General features: G+C 49.1%; 2 protein-coding genes across 9 annotated transcripts in view; one reads left to right on the top strand and one right to left on the bottom strand.

The window, feature by feature from the left end:
* Nucleotides 1-10547, top strand: part of TCERG1 (transcription elongation regulator 1) — a 35387-nt gene extending 24840 nt beyond the window's left edge. For all 6 annotated transcript variants that reach the window (XM_064458213.1, XM_064458212.1, XM_064458210.1 and 3 more), the window contains 6 exons: nt 3481-3645; nt 4485-4667; nt 6600-6779; nt 7741-7824; nt 8079-8179; nt 9393-10547. In XM_064458213.1, the coding sequence (XP_064314283.1) occupies nt 3481-3645; nt 4485-4667; nt 6600-6779; nt 7741-7824; nt 8079-8179; nt 9393-9594 (915 nt within the window). In that variant the 3' untranslated portion in view covers nt 9595-10547. The remainder of the gene's footprint in view (nt 1-3480; nt 3646-4484; nt 4668-6599; nt 6780-7740; nt 7825-8078; nt 8180-9392) is intronic.
* Nucleotides 10548-15833: 5286 nt separating this feature from the next.
* Nucleotides 15834-19156, bottom strand: part of PPP2R2B (protein phosphatase 2 regulatory subunit Bbeta) — a 114765-nt gene continuing 111442 nt past the window's right edge. For all 3 annotated transcript variants that reach the window (XM_064458204.1, XM_064458205.1, XM_064458206.1), the window contains 2 exons: nt 18761-18852; nt 15834-17982 (listed from right to left, as the gene is read on the bottom strand). In XM_064458204.1, the coding sequence (XP_064314274.1) occupies nt 17703-17982; nt 18761-18852 (372 nt within the window). In that variant the 3' untranslated portion in view covers nt 15834-17702. The remainder of the gene's footprint in view (nt 17983-18760; nt 18853-19156) is intronic.

The raw sequence follows: 19156 nt of genomic DNA, 5'->3' as shown, positions 1-19156 counted from the left end.
ATGGAAGAGAAATTTTGACTAACAGGTAGATTTGGGGACAATTTCATTATTTAATAAGTTTTGCATATTTTAATCTAGGTGCTGTGTTCAAATTTGATTCTGTATTTTTTTCAAATGTTGACTTACTGCTGTTATTTTCAGTAAATGATTGTGCTTTCAGAGGAGAACTGATATAGTTCAAAACTAGACCATTACGTACTGCATTTTGATTATGAATATGGAATTTTAAAGCATTCTTGCAGCTTAATAGTGCAGTTGAAGACTTTAAAAAAAAAAGTAAATATTTGTTTTGTTGTTGCATGATTGTTCTAAAGTTGAAAAGTTAAAAGAAGAGAGATTGTATTTGTTTGCTTTTGAAATAATGTTTTTTTTTTTCTCCAAAAGTGTTTTGTAACCATTTTATGTATTCTGTTTTATAACAAGTGGATAGACTTTACAGTTATGTGCTGTGCGGCCTGTCAATCAGTTCAGTCTGACAGCTGTCAATCACTGACACGCAAATATTATGGGATTCCCTAGTGAGGAAAGAATTGGTATCTCTGTGTGGTGACTTTAGCCTCCCGCAGTTCCGGTACTTTACATTTTTTTAGTTTTTTTCCTTGTGAAGTGATGAGAGTTGTACCTGCAATGTGTTAACTGCCAAAAAAAAAAAAAAAAAGACTTCTAAATACACCTGAAATATTTTCAGTCTTATTTTCCTTTGATTTTGAGTGTGCTTAAAACATAAAAGAATTTAAGGCATTTAACCTGAAGCTTTCTCAGTCTGTTTTAAAAGTCCAAAATCTTTATTTAAGGAGGATCAACTTTACAGAAATCTTTAACGTAAGGGTTTTAAATTACATAATATTTTGATTTTGCTTCATTGAGTTACGGCTTATTGGATGGTGATGGAGCAGCCAGCTTTTCATAGGGTTGTTTTCCTTCACGTGGCTAATTTTAGTGAGTAAAAACACCGCTAGTACTCCTCAGGTGACGGAGATGAGGAAGTACGCGCGCGTGTGAGGATGTCGGGGAAGGCACTACGGGCTGGTAGCGCCAGCCAAGCTGCCCGTGTGCCGTCCCGGGGCGCCGCGTTGTCGCGTGTCCTGCCGATGAGCCTGACGTCCCGCTTGGCGCTGGGGCCCATCCTGCGGCCGCTGGGCCGGCGGCCGTGTCATCTGTCCGGCATCAGGATCTCCTAACGGTTCCCTTGCGTAATATTCTACTTAGCTGAGCTCGTTACTGCGTATAGATATACCAAACTCGCCACGTCGTAGAGCTACGGCCTTAAAAGATAATTCCTTGGTGAGGTGTGTTTGGCTCAATTTTTTGAGATGTTTTCTCCTTTCTTTTTAAATTGAAAACGAAATTGCAGCACTCGCGCTGTATACATTGCGGATGACTGAAGTTAAACCCGTGCTTTAAGAGCATTAAAGGCCTGGAAGCATCATCGGTTTTTCTCAGGAGGGAATTGGCTGTTCCTCCTGGTTTTCCGCTCGGTCGGTCGCTGGTGAGCCGCACGTGGCCCCGCTGGCACCCCTGCACGGTAGCGAGCAAGCTCTGGGGAGCGAAGGGGGGGCTGCTGGCGGCTCCCGCGGAAGCGCCTTTCTGCAGGTCATGGTGGCGTTCTTAGGTCTGGCTTTGTATTGCAGCTGGGGCCACGGTGCTTCCAGCAGTGTCGCGGGTGCGCAGTTTTTATCCTGTGGAATATATATATATATATGCATATGTGATTTGTACAGAAACTTTGAGATACCCTTACTTTATAGACTTCTGTGGTAATGTCTGGGAACTGTCTGATTTTTAACAAATATTTCTAATTCCATGACTTAGAAAGCTTCATATTTTTGATACTGCATGCATGTTTTACGATATTTTGAAACAACATTCTTAATTTTACAATGAATAAACGGTTTTGCTTAGCATTTTGTTCAGCTACTTTAAGAAAAACTGATAGTGCTGTAGATGTAGAGCAACTTCCTACTGGCACTAACCAGTCGTTTCCTAGTCTCTGCTTACTATCTTAACCTCTCTGTTGAGATGGTAAAGAAAAGAGCATATAAAGCCTTTTATGTTTATATGTGAATGCTGTGAGGAACAAAAATTATTGGTGGGCAAGGCTGCGGAATGTTGGTTCTAATCTTCATTTCGTTCTTGCATTCTGTAACTAAAGACATTTTTAGAGAATTGGGATGTGACAGTTCTCTGGCAAGCCAGAGTTTATTCGCCTGTCCATCTGCCCACTTCCCATATGAACCTCAGTGTTCTGGAGCTAAACTGCTTTTGGTGTTTGGTTTTTTTTTTTTAAAGGGATGAGGAGAGGAGATAAGTAGCAAAAAATGAATGGGCAGCTCTTCTAGTGTTTTGTTTTGGTACATTTTGTTTGTTTCGTTGGTTTTTTGTTGTTGGGGGCTTTTTGTTTGTTTTTGTGGGTTGGGTTTTTTTTAATTAGTCTGCCATAAAGGTGGATTTTGTTTTGTGGACCAGCAGGGTTTGGGATGCTGCGAAGGCAGCGTGCTTCACCTTGTGTGTGGAGTCCCTAGAGTCATTCCCTGGCGCTCTGCGAGTGAGGCGAACCAGCCCCTCGCCTCTCCGATTCGGAGACATGGAGGCTTAAATGCCAAACCAGACTTCTAAGGAAATAAAAAACAAGAAAATACCTAGGATCTAAAATGCATCAGGAACAGAGAGATCATCTACCCCAGAAAAAAGAGATGTCATAAAGGCACAGTAGTCGCTTTTGCCACTGCTGGTTCTGGGAGTTTGGATGAAAACATGTTGCTAGTCATCTTGAGATAAAAAAACCTAATATGATTGATCCTCTGCCAGCCCTTTGCGATGGCTGTTGTTGCGGACAGAGTGCTGACATGCCATTTCCAACTGAGAAAGTAGACTAACGCATCTCCTTAAACTTTTATATATGTGTGCATATCCATCTTAAATGTAATGTACTTAATTATCATATGTGGGCAATTCTTTATTGGTTAGATCCATCTTAAGACATCACTCTTTATCAGCAGATCCAAGTATTTACTGATGTTCATTGTACACTTGGAGGATGAATTCATAAATACTTGATTTGTCTAGAGCCCTGTTTAAAACTGCATAGCTTCTGTAGTATTAATATGCAAAATGCTATAATGTAGAATCAGTAACTTGTTACTTTGAGATATATATACAAAAAGCCCAAAAAGCTTAAATTGGAGTAAAATAATAAAAACTGTATTGCTGAATCTTTCTTTAAAGAATATAGTTCATCTTAGATGTAGCAGATCATCTTAATGTATCTGCTTTAGCAAAATTGTCCCAAGGGGAAGTGAATTTCAGATGCAGTTATGTCTAAATTAAGAGTTTTAGTGATTTCTCTAAATTGTAATGGTATGTAATATTAATATGCTTCCCCCTGTTGGAGGTAAGTTGACTCCTTTTTTCATAAGAGCAAACTGTTGGGTATCAAAGTGTTTCTCAAGTATTGTCTTTCTGTTTCTGTCTGTAAAACAGATCAAAATGGACTTCTTTGAACTACTGGCTAATCACCACCTGGACAGTCAGTCTCGCTGGAGCAAAGTGAAGGACAAAGTAGAGACTGACCCCCGATACAAAGCAGTGGATAGCTCTTCACAGAGGGAAGACCTTTTCAAACAGTACATAGAAAAAATAGCTAAGGTATGCACGTGACATTCGGAAGTAAACTTTGGATGTTCCGCTGGTCACGTTGCTGTTGTGTGAAGTAACTAACTAGAAGGTAGACTAATAATATGTGCTTTAGTTCCATACTGAAGAGAATTCTGCACCATAGTTATTTGTAGAAGTACCCTAGAATGACAGCTTGAAACTTAGAAGTACTATCCCTGGTGGTGCCGCTGCTGCAGATGTTCATGGTGTGTGTATGCACATGTGCCTGCACACACACGGCATTTGGGAGAATTTATCCAGCAGAGCGAGAAAGGCAGAGACTCCAGTAAAGCCACTGGTTGTAAAAATGGCTGCAAAACTTCACAAAATACAGGCACCACATTGATTGCTTCCTACCAGGGTGGGCAGTTTCCTTTACTGTGATTTTTGGTATGAGCTGAGCTTCCTTCAGGAATATAGAGGGTTCATACACAGTTCTTTCAGTCGTTCTTATCTCGTAATCCAATGTTCCTACCTTTATCTCCAGGCAATTGATGGTTGAGAATGTAAAACCGGGCTAACAAATAGTGATTCCACTCTCCACCTGCCCCACCATTATTCAGAATTCTTCACTGCACAAACAACATGCTCCTGAGAATAGTCTGTGATCAGCGTTGTGACCAAGCTTCTCATTCCCCCATGTAAACCTGTAATGCTTCAGCGTAGCTGTTGAAGCAAAATTCTGTAATCCATAGATCTCAAATCACTTTGAAGTATTTTGTTCCAAGATATATTTAGTTTGATGACCCTTTAATTTACTTACCTGTCTAATGAAAATACAAAAGGTGTTGTATTGTTTTTACTGAGAAAAGTTTGTTCTTACATTTCAGAATTTAGATTCTGAAAAAGAAAAGGAGCTGGAAAGACAAGCTCGCATTGAGGCAAGTTTGCGTGAACGAGAAAGGGAAGTCCAGAAAGCTCGTTCGGAGCAAACCAAGGAAATTGATAGAGAACGTGAGCAGCACAAACGGGAAGAAGCTATACAAAACTTCAAAGCGCTTCTGTCTGACATGGTGAGATACGGACAGGCTTTCTCAGCTTGTCAGTGCATTCTTTTTCTGATTGTTGCAGTATGTAACAACTCTTTTGGCATTTGTAGTTAAGTCTATATAGAAATAGAATCCCGTTGTCTTCTCCCTGCTACCCTCTGCTCACCGTCGGGAGTCTTGCCTTGGTTGGAAGAGAATGCTTTACACTTAGGGTTCATGTTCTGGCGTCTCGCCCGGGGAGTTAGCAGATAGCATCATTCCTGCTGTGTTTCTCTGGGGTCTCACTGGTGATGGCAGATTTTCGGTCATGCTACTGTGAACTTCCGTATGTCTGTTGGAAAACTAGATACTGTCGAGCATTAGGAATAGTCCCCTTTATTTTGCATTGTCTCTATTCTTCATGCTCCAAACACAGCACCTTTGACTTACCATTTCTCTATCATGTTGTGTGTTTCCTTTGTTGTTCTGGTCCAGCTAATCTGTAAGAGAGCAGTTCCCGTGTGGCGAATGTCCTGTTAAGAGGACAGGATTAGCAAAATGAGTGTTCACCAGTATGTGTACTATGCCCTTGCTCCCTGGTGTGAGATATGAAATCCAGACACTTTACTAGTGCTCAGTTCCACATTTCAGCACTGAAATCCTGATAAGGAGGCAGCTGGTGAGTGAGCCAACTAGGAAGGCACCCAGCTGGGCCTGTTGTTTGCAAACAGAGAAGGACTTGTGGGTGATGTGACGGCTGGAGGCTGTCTTGAGCACAGCAATCACAAAATTATAGTTTTCAATTCTTAGAGAAGTAACGAGAGGGGGGTTTGTTGTTTGCTGCCCCCTGGAAAAGGCCCTGGGGGTGCTGGCTGACAGCCGGCTGGGCATGAGCCAGCAGTGCCCAGGTGGCCAAGGAGGCCACCAGCCCCCGGGCTTGTGTCAGCACTGGTGTGGCCAGCAGGGGCCGGGCAGGGATGGGGCCCCTGTGCTCGGCCCTGGGGAGGCCCCACCTCGAATGCTGGGCTCAGGTTTGGGCCCCTCGGGACAAGAAGGGCCTGGAGGGGCTGGAGCGTGTCCAGAGAAGGGCAGCGGGGCTGGGGCAGGGTCTGGAGCACAAGTGTGCTGGGGGGCGGCTGGGGGGGCTGGGGGGGTTTAGCCTGGAGAAGAGGGGGCTGAGGGGAGCCCTTCTCGCTCTCTGCAGCTGCCTGAGAGGGGCTGGAGTGAGGGGGGGGCTGGTCTCTGCTCCCAGGTAACAGGTGATAGGATGATGGGAAATGGCCTCAAGTTGTGCCAAGAGAGGTTTAGATTGGATATTAGGGACAATGTCTTCATCAGAAGGGTTGTCCAGCACTGGCACAGGCTGCCCAGAGAGGTGGGGGAGTCGCCATCCCTGGGGGTATTTAAAAGACATGTAGACGTGGCAGTGAGGGACATGGTTTAGTGGTAGACTTGGCAGTGTTGGGTTAATGCTTGGGCTTGAAGATCTTAAAGGTCTTCTCTCCAACCTAAACAGTTCTATTGTGATACAAACAGCTCGTCGATCTGGCTGTATAGCTAGTAACAGAAAGCAGCAGCTCCTAGCTCTGGCCTAGAAGCAAGGCACTGCAAAGCTCCTCGTGTCTCTTTGGAAATAATTCTCTCTGAGGCTGCCTTTCCAGCCCACTTATGGCTATTAGAGTATGTTCTGCACAGAGGAGGAGGGTGGTGGATTTTTCTTGAGGGAATGCTCAGCCAGGTCAGTGGGGTATCTTCATCTGCATTTGAACTGATGCAAAGTAATTCCTTGTGCCCCTGCCAGTTTAGTATTGGTGGGGAAGCTACTACAGCCTCTTACTTACAAGCTGTTTTGGTTTTTTAATCTTTAATTTGAACCTTAACTTAAGAGAAAATAAAAAATACTAAGAAGTGTACAAGAAATATCAGAGAACTGTAGAAAAAAAAATGGTTTAAAAAAATATTAATCTTTTGGCTCAGGTGCGTTCTTCAGATGTGTCGTGGTCCGATACCAGAAGGACTCTACGCAAAGATCATCGATGGGAATCTGGCTCCTTGCTAGAAAGAGAAGAGAAAGAGAAGCTCTTTAATGAACACATTGAAGCACTTACCAAAAAGAAGAGGGAACACTTTAGGCAACTTCTGGATGAAACTTCAGCGGTAAGAGCTGTATATATTCAAACCTCAAATCTTTGCCAGCCCATTGAGACTTGTTTTTTTCTGGTTTTCTGTCACACAGTCTGATTTGTTTGGTTTTATTTCCAGGGCCCCTTTGCTTCACCGCTATCTTTCCTTCAGAACAAAATTGGTGCATTATGTTTCCTTACCTGTCTATCTTGAGTGTTTCTTTGGTTTAACATGCAGTTCATTCACATTTAAACTTCTAATCAGTGATCTTTTTATCTCCTGCAGGATGTTACATTTCTTCAGCACTGCGCTATTTGATAGTCTTTGCTATATGGCATCTTGCTCTGTCAGATATCCACTGCGTTTGTCCTAATATCAGTATATAACCTTGCCAGGTTCATCTGTTTCGATGTTCTCTGGCTTTATCTTATGCTACTGAATCTGAACTTTCATTTTGTGTAATGCTATGGAAATCTATCCCTTACTCTGTCTGCTGTGGGGTCTTAGTGGCTCTTGCTCTTTTTTAGTTACGTGCCAACTTCAGTCAGCTTTCTTCTAACCCAAAAGTTTTTATCTAGTTTTTAATGCGTTAGTTAAAAGTGCTTAGAACATCAGGCAGATTTTTAGAGCGATAGAATAAAATGACAGACGTGTAACTCTGAAACAAGTTTTCTGTCGGTAATTTTTAACAGCACACTCGTATGCACAAATATGTACTAGACAAAGACTTTGGGATGTGAATTATGTTTGTGAGGACTCTGAACTGAAAATGCCACCTCAAAATACGAAAGAAAAGTAAATATATAAAGTCAACTAGTTACAAATGCAGTCGTATAAATAATCAAGGCCCAACACTTAAAAATACAGCAAGAAGTTTGTCAGCAGACAAGTTATTTAAAAGATATTTAAAAGCTTCAGATGTAGTAATATTTACGTTCTGTATACTTAGAATCCAATTTTCTTTTATTTTAACTATTTTTGCTTCTTTTGAAAGATAACTTTAACATCAACATGGAAAGAAGTGAAAAAAATCATTAAAGAAGATCCAAGGTGCATTAAATTTTCTTCAAGTGACAGGGTAAGTGGTTTGTGCCACTGTTGCTAACTTTGTGTGGTGCAGGATACAGAGGCAGTAAGTTAGTGGCTGCTGAAGTGGTTTCTGCTTTATGTGAATGGAATTACTATTGTTTAAGTATGATTTTTTAAAATTAAATATTTGAAAGATAAGGAAAATATAATTAACATGTAATTATTGCTTATTTTCAGTATGTTAAGTTGCATGGAGTACTTAACCTGCATTCAGGGTTTTAAGCTTATCTTTTTTTCTTTCAGAAAAAACAAAGGGAGTTTGAGGAGTACATTAGAGACAAATACATTACCGCCAAAGCTGACTTCCGAACACTATTGAAAGAGACCAAATTTATAACGTACAGGTGTGTAGTAGAATGTCAGCAAAGGACTGATCCTTTTATTGTGCTTTTCCATACAAACGGCAACAAACTGTCTGTTTGTTCTCCTGGCATAAGCTGACAACCTTTTTACAACCCTTTATAACCTGTCAAAAAGAAGTCTGCGGCAGCTAGAGACCCCTTTTTGCTTTATTTTGACTTTTCTGCTGCTGACTAACAAGCAATGAAAACCAAACCAAGGCAGGCGTGAGGTTCTCGCTGGCTTCGGGGCAGTACTCTGTGAACAGTACTCTGGCTGTCAGGCAGTTTGCGGTGAGGGCCATCTTCCGTGTTTGTATTAGTCCTTGGTTTAGACCCAGGAGGGATCGATACTGAAGTGAGGACTCTTGTTTCAAGACTTTGGAGTAGACAGCAAAGAAGTGTTGAGTCTGTTGAAGCTTGATTTAAAAAAAACACAAATAATTTGCCTGGTTTCTGTGGGAGGATGTCACTAAAAGGGTGTGCCCTACAGGTGGGTACATTTACAAAGCAGTTTACTTTTTTTCCACTCGGTTTCTGGGGATGGTAAGGCTGATACAGACTCTTGGGTATGGTCTAGAACAAGTTCCCCGTCCAAAACAGAAGTTTACTTAAAAAGGAGAAAATTAAGTTCTTTGGATCCTAACGAACAGCGTGGTTCCTTTGCGGCCAGCGCTGTAGTGCATTGGCGTTGTGCTTTCAGGTGGTGCTGCAGTCAGCGAGCCGAACGACCGCTTGAAGCTGGGGCTGCGGACGCAGTTATCGGCAAGCTGGGCCGTGGCTGAGACTGCCACATCCAAATTCTGTTTGCCTCATTTAGATGCCAAATTTAAAAATCTTGAATTTTTTTTTGGGTCCCTTCTATGTATTAGTGTTTGTGTAGTTTGTGCAGTGCTGTGCGTGACCACCGCAGCCAGACACGAGTCTTCCTTGGTGCTTAATTAACGTAGCACCAATGTCGGCAACAAGCCTTTATTTCCTGCGCATAGAATACTGTTGATGTGCCTAATCCTGACCTAAAGCGGCATCTTTCTTGCTAAGAGGGAACCCAGGTCTTGCCACCCTTTCCCTGCTTTGCCTTTCACTGACTCCACGTGCACTTCCTTACAGTGAGGGCAGCTTCTCCGAGCTCGCAGCAGCCGCTGCTGGGAGCAGGGCGGGTTCCTGGGGCGTTCTGAGCACCCTGGACGAGGATGGTAATTCTTACGCTTGCTTTCAGATCCAAAAAGTTGATCCAGGAGTCAGATCAGCATCTGAAAGACGTAGAGAAGATATTACAAAACGACAAGCGATACCTGGTACTTGATTGCGTACCGGAGGAGAGGCGTAAACTCATCGTGTCCTACGTAGATGACCTGGACCGCCGAGGCCCGCCTCCGCCACCCACAGCTTCAGAGCCTACAAGACGAACAACAAAATAGTTACAAAATACTCTTAAGCCAAGGGTATCTGTTAAATCAAAAAGCTTGCATGAGCCATCTGTCAGGTTTATACATATACATTACCGTGAATATATTGCAAAACCATCCGAGGAGCAGAGGACGAAGCAGCATTTGTGAACATAAAGTGGTCTCTGGGGGAGGGGGAACCAACAACAAAAAACCCACGTTAAAGGTATTTATGAGTTTCCTTGGGGCGTGGCTGGCAAAAATCCGAAGGTGTGGGCTGTGTTCGGTAACTTCAGATCTCAGAGCAACGCAGTATCTGTATATGAGGTGTGGATGTCCTATACTTGGAGGCGTTCTCAGTGGTGTCATACATGTGAGTCTTAAGGACGACCGCGCTTGTGGTTTGAACTTGTACCACATGTGTGCCACCGGCTTCCTAACGGCTGCCGCGGTCCCTGGCTGAGGAGGTGGAGTGCTCTCTGATAGCTTGCATTATCGATTACTGGAGACCACGTTCTGGAAACACAAGTCCCAGTTCTCTGCTTGTTTTCACCCTTGTAAATGGAGCTAAATCCATTAAAGCCAGATTTAGAACTGAAAGAGGAGAATTAGGACTGAGAGACCAAGCTAAATTTGTTCACAGGTCTGCTTTGTTCCTTACCCTATCCATGAAATAGAAGCAAAATCAGGTTGCTCTGCCCAAGTGAAGATTTGTCTAATAATTTTTACTCAAAGGTGGAAACACTTGGTAAATAAGTGGTTACTGGAGCAGAACAGGACGGTTGTATAAACACATTTTTATTTACGATAAAGTGATCTTTACATACTTCTGGATTAGACTGTGGATTTCCCCTCTGGGCAATTCTTGTAAACTATACTCCTGTTTTGAATGTTAAACTTGTGTTTCTAAAGTTTAATTTTGAACTGTTGGGATTGTTCAGGTTATGTATTTGAACTACAATAAACCAACCCTTTTTATATATGGATTGTACAGGCCTAATACCAGTTTTTGTTGGATTTTGTTGGACTTGTGAATTTACGAGTAAAGCAAACAACTGAAGTCATATTGCCTAAATTCTTGGCTGTGTTTGGCAAAACGGTACCTGAGGCACGGTGCATCATCGGATTAAACTTCGGCAGCAGCATCCGGGTCAGCACACGGGCAATGGGGCGCCAAGCAAAATGGTGTTCTAGTTTAGTCTTCTGCTTAAATGTGAGACGGTAGGGATGGTGGTGTCAAGGTATTTCCTTACATTTCTTCTGTATTTGACTTCCTCTGAGTTGAGGGGTCGGAAGGATTCATTCTTCCATGAGAAATTGATACCCACACCCCTCCCCCCACCCCACAATTACTGTTTTGGTGGCAGCCTCTGGGACTCTCGGTCTGAGCACCAGGACGGAGGGTTGTTGACAAATATTTATACATCTTGGGAGGGATCGGTACTGCTGACACCTGAAACATGGTGCTTGTAGCAAGAACGTCTCCCTAAATTCAGGGCAAGCATATCCATCCTCTCTTAGTGCCTGCCTGCTCCATCAGCGTGGCGCTACCCGAGCCACGGGAAGCCAGTGCAGAGCGATGCCTCTGCTGGGAGTGGAAGTGGCCAAAGATGTTAGACCCCTGCGGGAAGCGTAGTTCCTACCTGGAAAGTACAGAAATTGAACTCTGGCTGCGCCTGCCGGGGGAGCGGGGGGAGGCTGCAGGGGCCGCGGGGAGCCCTGGCTGCCCGTGACTGCGCTGTCACTGTTGGACCTGGAGAAATCCGGCAGCCAATAGACTCGTGTTGGCAAGTCAGACCTTCAGCAGTTTTCTTAACAAATTCCCGATGTTGTATTTGAATATCAGATGCCTCGGCCATTTTGGATTGCCTGCTTCAGGCAGATTTCACGTACGTTTGTTCACATCTGAAAACAGGCATGAAGGACACAAGGAACTGGCGCAGGAACGCGGTACAAGGTGATTTAATTGTAAATTTATTAAAAGCCTTCATATTTATGAGCCTACTAAGTTGCAGCCCTGGAAGGTTTCGGTGTTGAAGGGTCGGGCAGCTCCAGCTGACAGCAGTGACGCTAACGGACGGGTCAGCTCGTTTCAGTGCTCAGCCGCCCGCGGCGCGGTGGGACCCCGCAGCCGTCCCTGCGCCTGGCGTGGTCTGTCCGCGCCCGCCGCCAGCGCGGGGCCATCGTCTCTCCTCGAGCGCTCGGAGCTGGTCCCTCGCCCCTGCAGCGCCTTGGGCACGGTCCCGTGTCCCTCTGGGCACTGGGGCCGGGATGCGGCAGGTCCCCCGAGCAGGACACGGGTGGTGGGAACTGTGGCAACGCGCCCGCCCACCCTGAGGGCAGGACCCAGCCCCTCGGCCCAGTAAATGGATTTCTTTTCGCTCTGCTTAGCGTGGCCCTGCAGGAAGCCATGCATTTTTAATGGCTGTTTTAAAATATGGTTAGCTTGTTCATTAAATGAATAAGATTGCTATTAATTTTAATTTATCTTGTTTATGGAGACCAGATGTTCATTAACATTTATTTTTCTGCTTATTCTGTGGATAAAGCAATTACGCCTAATGTACCAGGCCCCTGTTGGGGGGTGCTGCCGTTGCAGCCGCAGGATGCGCTGGTGATGCACGACATCGCGGAGCTGGTCCCCTGTCCCTGCAGCACCGTGGGCACGGTCCCCTGTGGCCCCCAGCAGGGACAGTCTGTGGGACCCTATTCCAGAGAGGAGGATGGGTATAAGGGATGCTGACAACTCCTCTAGCACCTTTCCTGTCACGGCCCAGCAGCTCCCCTGGCCCTGCCCTTGGGCTGCTGCCGCGGCCCAGCGCTCACAGCGGGGTTGCGGGGCAGGAGTTCAATCGAAGCAAGCTTAGGAAAGGGAAAGAAACTCAAATTTTGAAAGCTGGACCCAGCCCAGACGTGGCCCCAAGCAGGTCTGCAGCAGCCCAGGAGAGAGCTGTGATGAGGAAGGGAGGATGCACTCAGTGGGACTCTGACACAGGGCCTTTCGAGCACTGTCCCAAAGGACTCCAGGTGCCTGAGGATGTGGGCGGCTCTGGTTTCTGTGAAGAGAAGCATCAGGGACGCGGCTGCAGGACCTCCCCGTGCCCGCAGCGGGAGCCCAGCGCCTTCATGCCTTGTGGAGCAGCCAGGGTCAGCTTTGATCTCGGCCCCTGAAGAGGCGATGCCACAACCTTCTAAAATGCTCCATGTTTTGGGCTTCCCCTCCCACTCCTTGTAACCCCATCGACAGCAGCACTGCACGGCCTCAGCCATGACCGATCCTTCCATGAGCTGAGTCCCCAGCGCTCCACGTGTAACTCAGTTTTCACAAAGGCAAAGACAAATGTGGCTGGTTTAAATGTCAAAAGCCTGGCTGGAATTGTCGAAGAGCTCTCTGAGTACGCGGGCCTTACCCAGAGGTTCTTCGGACGAAAACGGTCAGGGTGCACCCTGCACGCCGAGGAATAAACCCACGGCTTGAGTCGTGCACATTTTAGTAGATTAAGGTCACACAGTTAACGTGAAGGTAAATGAGTGTCTGCTTGAATAAGATTTCCTTGACAGTATAATCCATGCCCTGCAGCATCTAATTAGGTCCCGCTGTTTAAATTCATCACCAAGAACAGCAGAGAATTAGCACATGGACTGCAAAGGAACTGACAGTTTGTTTTAATGCTTTATGAAATAATGAGATTTGTCCTGCTGAAGAGGGGGAGCTGTTGGACGCTCCCACAAACAGCCCTCCTGCGTTCGCCCCGTGTGCCCCTTTCCCCCCGGGTCGGCACGGCATGGGCAGAACGGGGCTCATTACGGCCGTGCCCGTGCTCACACCGTGCCACGCGTGGAGCATCAGACCTTCGCATGGGCCAGGGCAGACAGTGCGGTGATAACCTGCGGCTCACCCAGGCAAGCTGCTCCCGCATCAGAGCCTGCTTTAGGTTTACTGTAAAGCCAACTCAGCTACCAGCAGTGATTTCAAATGGAAAATCAAACCAGGTTCTTCCTGAAAAGCACCGCAGGACCTGCTGTTCCCCAGCCCGGGCAGTGGAGGGTGAACCCCGGCCTCGCTCCCTGTGACAGGTCAGCGTGGGGTCCAGGCACCGCTCTTCGCTGCGGCGGGGAGTTGCCCAACCTGCACCGGAGCAGGAGGATGCGAGAGGAGCCCCGGCCATGCTGTGCCCTCCCTGGCTCCTCCGCAGGGCTCCCTGAGCGCGAGGGGGGGAAGCTTTCAGTGAAATGCCCTTCCCCACCATGATGAATTGACTGTCAGTGTCTCTGGAAGCCATGAGGCAGCGAGCTCTGCAGCCATCGCGATGGCAGGAGCGACCTGCAGCATCTCACCCGAGCCCCGGCCGAGGCAGGGAGCAGGGCCCAGCCCCACCTCGTATTGCTGAAACGCTGCACAAGGCCAGGAGCATGCTAGAATCGGTAAAAAAATATATATCTATTTACTGCCAAGCTTGTATATAGAGCTAAAGCTGCAGTTGGTGTCTGTGAGGTGCAGTGTTTGATCGGACTGCTGAGGGAGGGGGCTCAACAGTCCACCCAGAGCAGCTTGTTTATGGGCACAAACATCCCCACACACTCACCCACGGTCCGTTCCTGCAAACGTCGTGCAAAGCAGAGTCCAGCTCCCGTTAGCCAGTGGCTCCAGCTTGTGGCAGAGAGACCCTGGATAAATGGCAGTGCCCATCTCCTGCCTCGCCCTGCTGAGCCAGCCCCTGATGCCAGCTGGCGTTCTGACAGGGTCGGCCTCGCTCCCCAGGCGCTGCCACCGGACAGAAGGGTCCAGCAGCTCCATTTTCCAGAGGCCAGGCTGCCGGGCAAGAGTAATAGCCCTTGTCACTCCACATAGCCCTGTTATTGGAGATATTTAGTGCTGAGGCTGGGCTGCGGGGCTAATAGCTGGGCTGTGATAATGTTGCTCCCTGCATGAGCGAGCAGGACATCGATTGCGGGCTGTCAGGTGGCAGCCTGCCCCTCAGACACCGCCTGCACTGGGCAGCACCCCACACGCGGCATCAACTGACGCTGCTCGCACGGCATGCGCGCTCCCCCGCGACACAGCATCCCTCAGCAGTCTCAAACGCCCCTCTAGGGCTGCAGAAAGCGTTTGGGATTGCAGACGGACAGCTTTCTGCACATAAGCATCGAGGGCCAGCTCAAGTACCACGCTGGGTGACCGATGTAGGGCTCACTGCAGTTGCTGAATACAACCGATTCCCAGCCAGGTTACGGCGGGGTGCCCCTCAGGGGCCCCTCAGGATCCCCTTGGCTTCTGTGTTGCTGCAGCAGGCTGCAAAGGACCAGACGGGACCATTTTAAAAGAAAGCAACAGCCCAAGAGTATCCACCCCACTGCACTTAGCTAAGCCGCCCTGGCACCGAGTGCATGGTGGCGGCTCCACCACGCGCAGGGTTGTGCCGACAGTGGCTGCCACACCAGGACCCACCCCCCCGGGACAAAGCACAGGCTCGGGCGGCCGTGGTGGCACCTCCCCAGCACCAGCCACCCCCTGCACCCCACACCCTTGCTTCACCCCAGCACCTGCGGGCACTACGGGACGCCGCCGTAGGGTAACGCGGCGCGTGCGCAGGAACGCGGCAAACGGCACCTTCCCCTCGTGGGAAAGGCCACTGACCCCCGGTGGGCTGTGAGCAGGGCTCTGCGTGTGTGGCTGCAGGGGGGAGAACAGAAACCACGTGCACAGATGGATACGGTGCCAAACATCCCGCCTGATGGATGATCACCGTGGGTTTCACAGCCGTGGCTTCCAAAAGCACGTTCTGCCTGGCTAAGGCTGGTGACGGTCGCTCTGGCTGCGAGCTCCCAGGCGCTATGGCCCACCCCATGCCCGACCGCCCTTGGCCGACACGGCCACAGGGACACCTGCACATCCCAGGGTTTCCACCCCCATCCCACGTGCTGCCGGGGCGGATCAGGACCAGTGGGGGGGTTTGCTCAGCCCCGCCATGGCCCCCTGCACCCAAGGATCAACCCTTGCTGGGGGGGGGGGGGGGAGGGGTGGGGGGGGTGGGGGTGGGGAGGCTGTATTCCCACTCACCCGTGTCCTAACTATCCACTGCCCTGATGTCCCATTCCCTCAGCAGGGACGCAGAATCCCTGGGATCTCTGTGACCCCAGCTGTCCCCCACCAGCTCAGACCTGGCAGCCAACCTCTGACCAAGGACCTTCTTCAGATGCCGGCCGGGTGCCACGGAGCCACCATCACCCCGCACGCGAGAGGCACAACAAGCAGCGACTCCACACAGAGGCACATTTGGGACAACTTTACTTCTGATACCAGAGTGCAGGCTTTCTTTACAGGAACCAGAAAAAGAATTTTTTTTTCTTTTTTTAAAAAAATGGTTCATTTAGTCTTGCTACGTTTTTCTACCATTTCATTTTTTTAAAAAAAAGCTTCTCCTGAAAGCCATCACTTGTAATAAATCCATAAGCCACTGCACTTTGTTTCACTTTTCCCTTGTGATCACCCCTCTGAAGGCAGCACGCTCTCCCCGCCGCTGCCCGTGCCGGCGCGCGAGGTGGGGACTGGACGTCCCAGCAGGTCGGCGCCCCGCGGCTCCGTCCCAGGCGCCGGCAGCGGCTTCCCCTGGCGGGGCGCAGCCGGGGGTCCCTGCCGCTGCGCGGCTCCTGGCTTCCCACGCGGTCCCCGCGCTCCTGGAGTAAGCGGCAGGTCGTCCCCCTCGTCCGGTGTAAGAGCTGGGAGGCCACGGCGGGACACGCGGGGAATCCTCGAGGCTGTGCCAAGAGCGCACCTGGGCCCTTACAGAGTCGTGAGAACGTCCCTGCAAGGACGCAGGCGCTGGTGGGATGCCCGCTGCCCCCGCGGAACGGATGCGCAGCAGGGTCACCCTTACGGAGCCACTTCTAACGTGACGGTGTTGAATTTTCTTTTTTAATTGACTTTATTTATTAATTTGCTTTTTGTTGCAGGAGCAGTTTCAGATTGACTGAAAATTCAGTTTTGTTTTGTTTTTTTTATTGAACAGTTGCTCAAGTAAAAGAAGGACCTGAACAATTTTTAGAGTAGAAAAGGGCAGCCTTGCCATGCAAAGAGGAAGAGTTATTGTTTTTATTGTTATTACCATTATTATTATCATAATGTAGGACCACAGCCTCTCTCTGAAGCAGTCAGGTGCTAACAGCAATATATGGTTGGATTCTCTTTTAGAAGGTCATAAATTAGCAACTTTATCTTTAAAAAAAAAATCTAATAAATAAATAAATAAATTAAAAGAGAGAGCGAGACAGTCACAACATGCAAGAGCTTACAACAGAACAAGTAAAAATGACCAAAGCAAAAGACAAGAAATGCAGAAGAAAAGCCCAGGTTCGGTTTGGTTTGCAACCAATGCAGTTTGGAAGCATCATTTATAAAGGTATTTCATATACCAAAAAAGGCACCACAGTATCTACAAAGCCAAATCCTCAGGAGAGTTTCTGTGGGGAGGGGGGAGGCAGCAGCCTGGCTAGAGCAGACACCTCTGGGTGTGCAGCAGATCCCCCCCCAAGGTTGTCCATTGCAAAGCTGAACTTTTCCAGTTTACGTTTGGTTTTGCTGTCTCTGTTGGTAAAGACACAAAATAATAATAATAAAAAGACAAATGTGAAAAATGGCAAAGGGGGGGGCGACGTTCTGATCTTACAATGTAACAGGTGGAATATTTCTAGGGTCAAGTCGAAAACAGTCAGAGGGGGACTGCTGTAAGTAGAACCCCCCCGCAAGCGCACACAGCGCACGCCCCCTCCCCAGGCGCCCGCTGCCAGCCCACGCTGCCGCATCAGCACCGCGCTCGCACGTCGGCGACAGCTACAGCCACCCCAGGGCCGCCTGGGGCCGCCGGCAAAGCGGAGGCCTGAGACCGCCCCGCCTGCCCCGCGTTACGTCTTAGCTCTCAGTGCGCAAACAGAGAGAAATCTGGTGTCTGCTGGGTGCGCCCCCGCTGCCCCAGGTGCCGGGGGGCGCAGGAGTGCTCGCCTCTGCACAACCGCTGTCTGCAGAGGAATAACTGACCAAAGGAATAGAAGGGGGGAAAAAAAAAAAGGGAAGAAAGAAAAACGTGAAATTTTGTGTTTACTAGTATTCAGTACATGAGATTCCTAAAGAACAACTTGTCCTCCTAGTTAACCTTGTCCTGGAATATATACAGGTTATTTGTTGCTGCCACGGCAATGATATTCTCGGAGGGGTGCCAAGCTGTATGCAGGATCTTTTTGCTAAAGTCCAGACTGTCCACGCTAATTTCATCTTTCCTCCGCTTGCCGCCCACGCAGACCTTGCGGGGCTTGAGGATGGCGCGCGGTTTGCTGTTCTCCCGCGAGGCCTCCAGCGTCACGTCGCGCTTGGTGTTGCGGTCAAACATGCGGAAGAAGTTGTTGTAGGAGCCGGTCATGATGACGCTGCAAGGAGGGAGGGAGGAAGGTCACGGCGCCCGCCGCCCACCCGGCGGCGATAGCCCAGACCTGCCCGGCGCGGGGCCCACAGGACACGGGGGCACAACCGGGATGCCGGGGCAGCTCGTGCCCCGTCGTGCGCCCAAAGGCTCAGGCTCGGCCAGCGAAGCCCCGGCCCCATGTCCTTCCCCTCCTTAACCCAGGGACTGTGCATGCAGGAGGCAATTCCTTTCAGGACAACAATGCCTACAGAGATCAGGCTTTATGACAAAGATGTAGCTGGCCTGAACCCAGTGATTGTCACACCTTTTTAGAGGCAAACTGCCTCGTGACTAGAGGCAGACTGAATAGCCAGAGGCATAATGAGTTCTCGATTAGATTTGGAATTTGGGCTTCAGGCCCAGTTGTGCCTCGTTAACGTGCCCTGATGGTTCAGAGAAAAAAAAAATGTGGCAATCCTGCCACGTCAACTGGTCTTGCATGCTTTCTGCCACCTGGTTCGGTGCGGTTTACGCATCACCACCCTCCTCCGGGCGGGTGAAATGGAGACAGGAACCGAGCCCATCCAGGAGAGAGCCGGGAGCCCATCAGACACCCTCAGCAGCGCTTGGGTACGGGGCTGTGGGTTTGGGTGGTCCTTGTTATACCCACAGGAAACCTCCCCAGACCCCACACCCAGCCGAAGGCCGGGGAAGGGACCCCTCCCGGCGCGAGCACCCTCTGGGCTGAACGCGCACCCGCAGGGCTGCGTGTCGCGGTGGAGCCGCGCCGCCGAACCGCTCACCTGTCGGACCCGTTCCAGACGCACTCGAACTTGTCGAAGATGCAGTCGTTCTCGTAGAGCGAGCAGAGCTTGCTCCGCAGGTAGTCGTGAACCTGCCGGCAGGGAGGGACGGGGCGTGAGGCCCCCGCACCGACTGGCACAGCCCAGCGGCCGGCAAACGCCAGCCCGGCACTTGCCGGGGGCTGAAGGGCCCGGCCCAGCCCCGCGGTCTCCGCAGCCGAGCCAGGCAATGCTGGGCTCAGCCCGTTATTGCATGCCCTTGACCACGGCCACCTCCCCGCTGTAAGCAGCAGCACCAGCACTGCGTCACGCGTGGCTCGGGCAGCACCAGGGCGCATCCCCCGGCAGAGGGTGGCAAGGGCCGCTGCTCTGCCCCAACGCTTGCCTCCCACGCAG

Source organism: Phalacrocorax carbo, chromosome 8 (assembly GCF_963921805.1).
Source record: "Phalacrocorax carbo chromosome 8, bPhaCar2.1, whole genome shotgun sequence".
Taxonomy (NCBI): domain Eukaryota; kingdom Metazoa; phylum Chordata; class Aves; order Suliformes; family Phalacrocoracidae; genus Phalacrocorax; species Phalacrocorax carbo.
The sequence above is the reverse complement of the archived record's forward strand: the minus strand, read 5'-3'. Positions and strand labels throughout refer to the sequence as shown.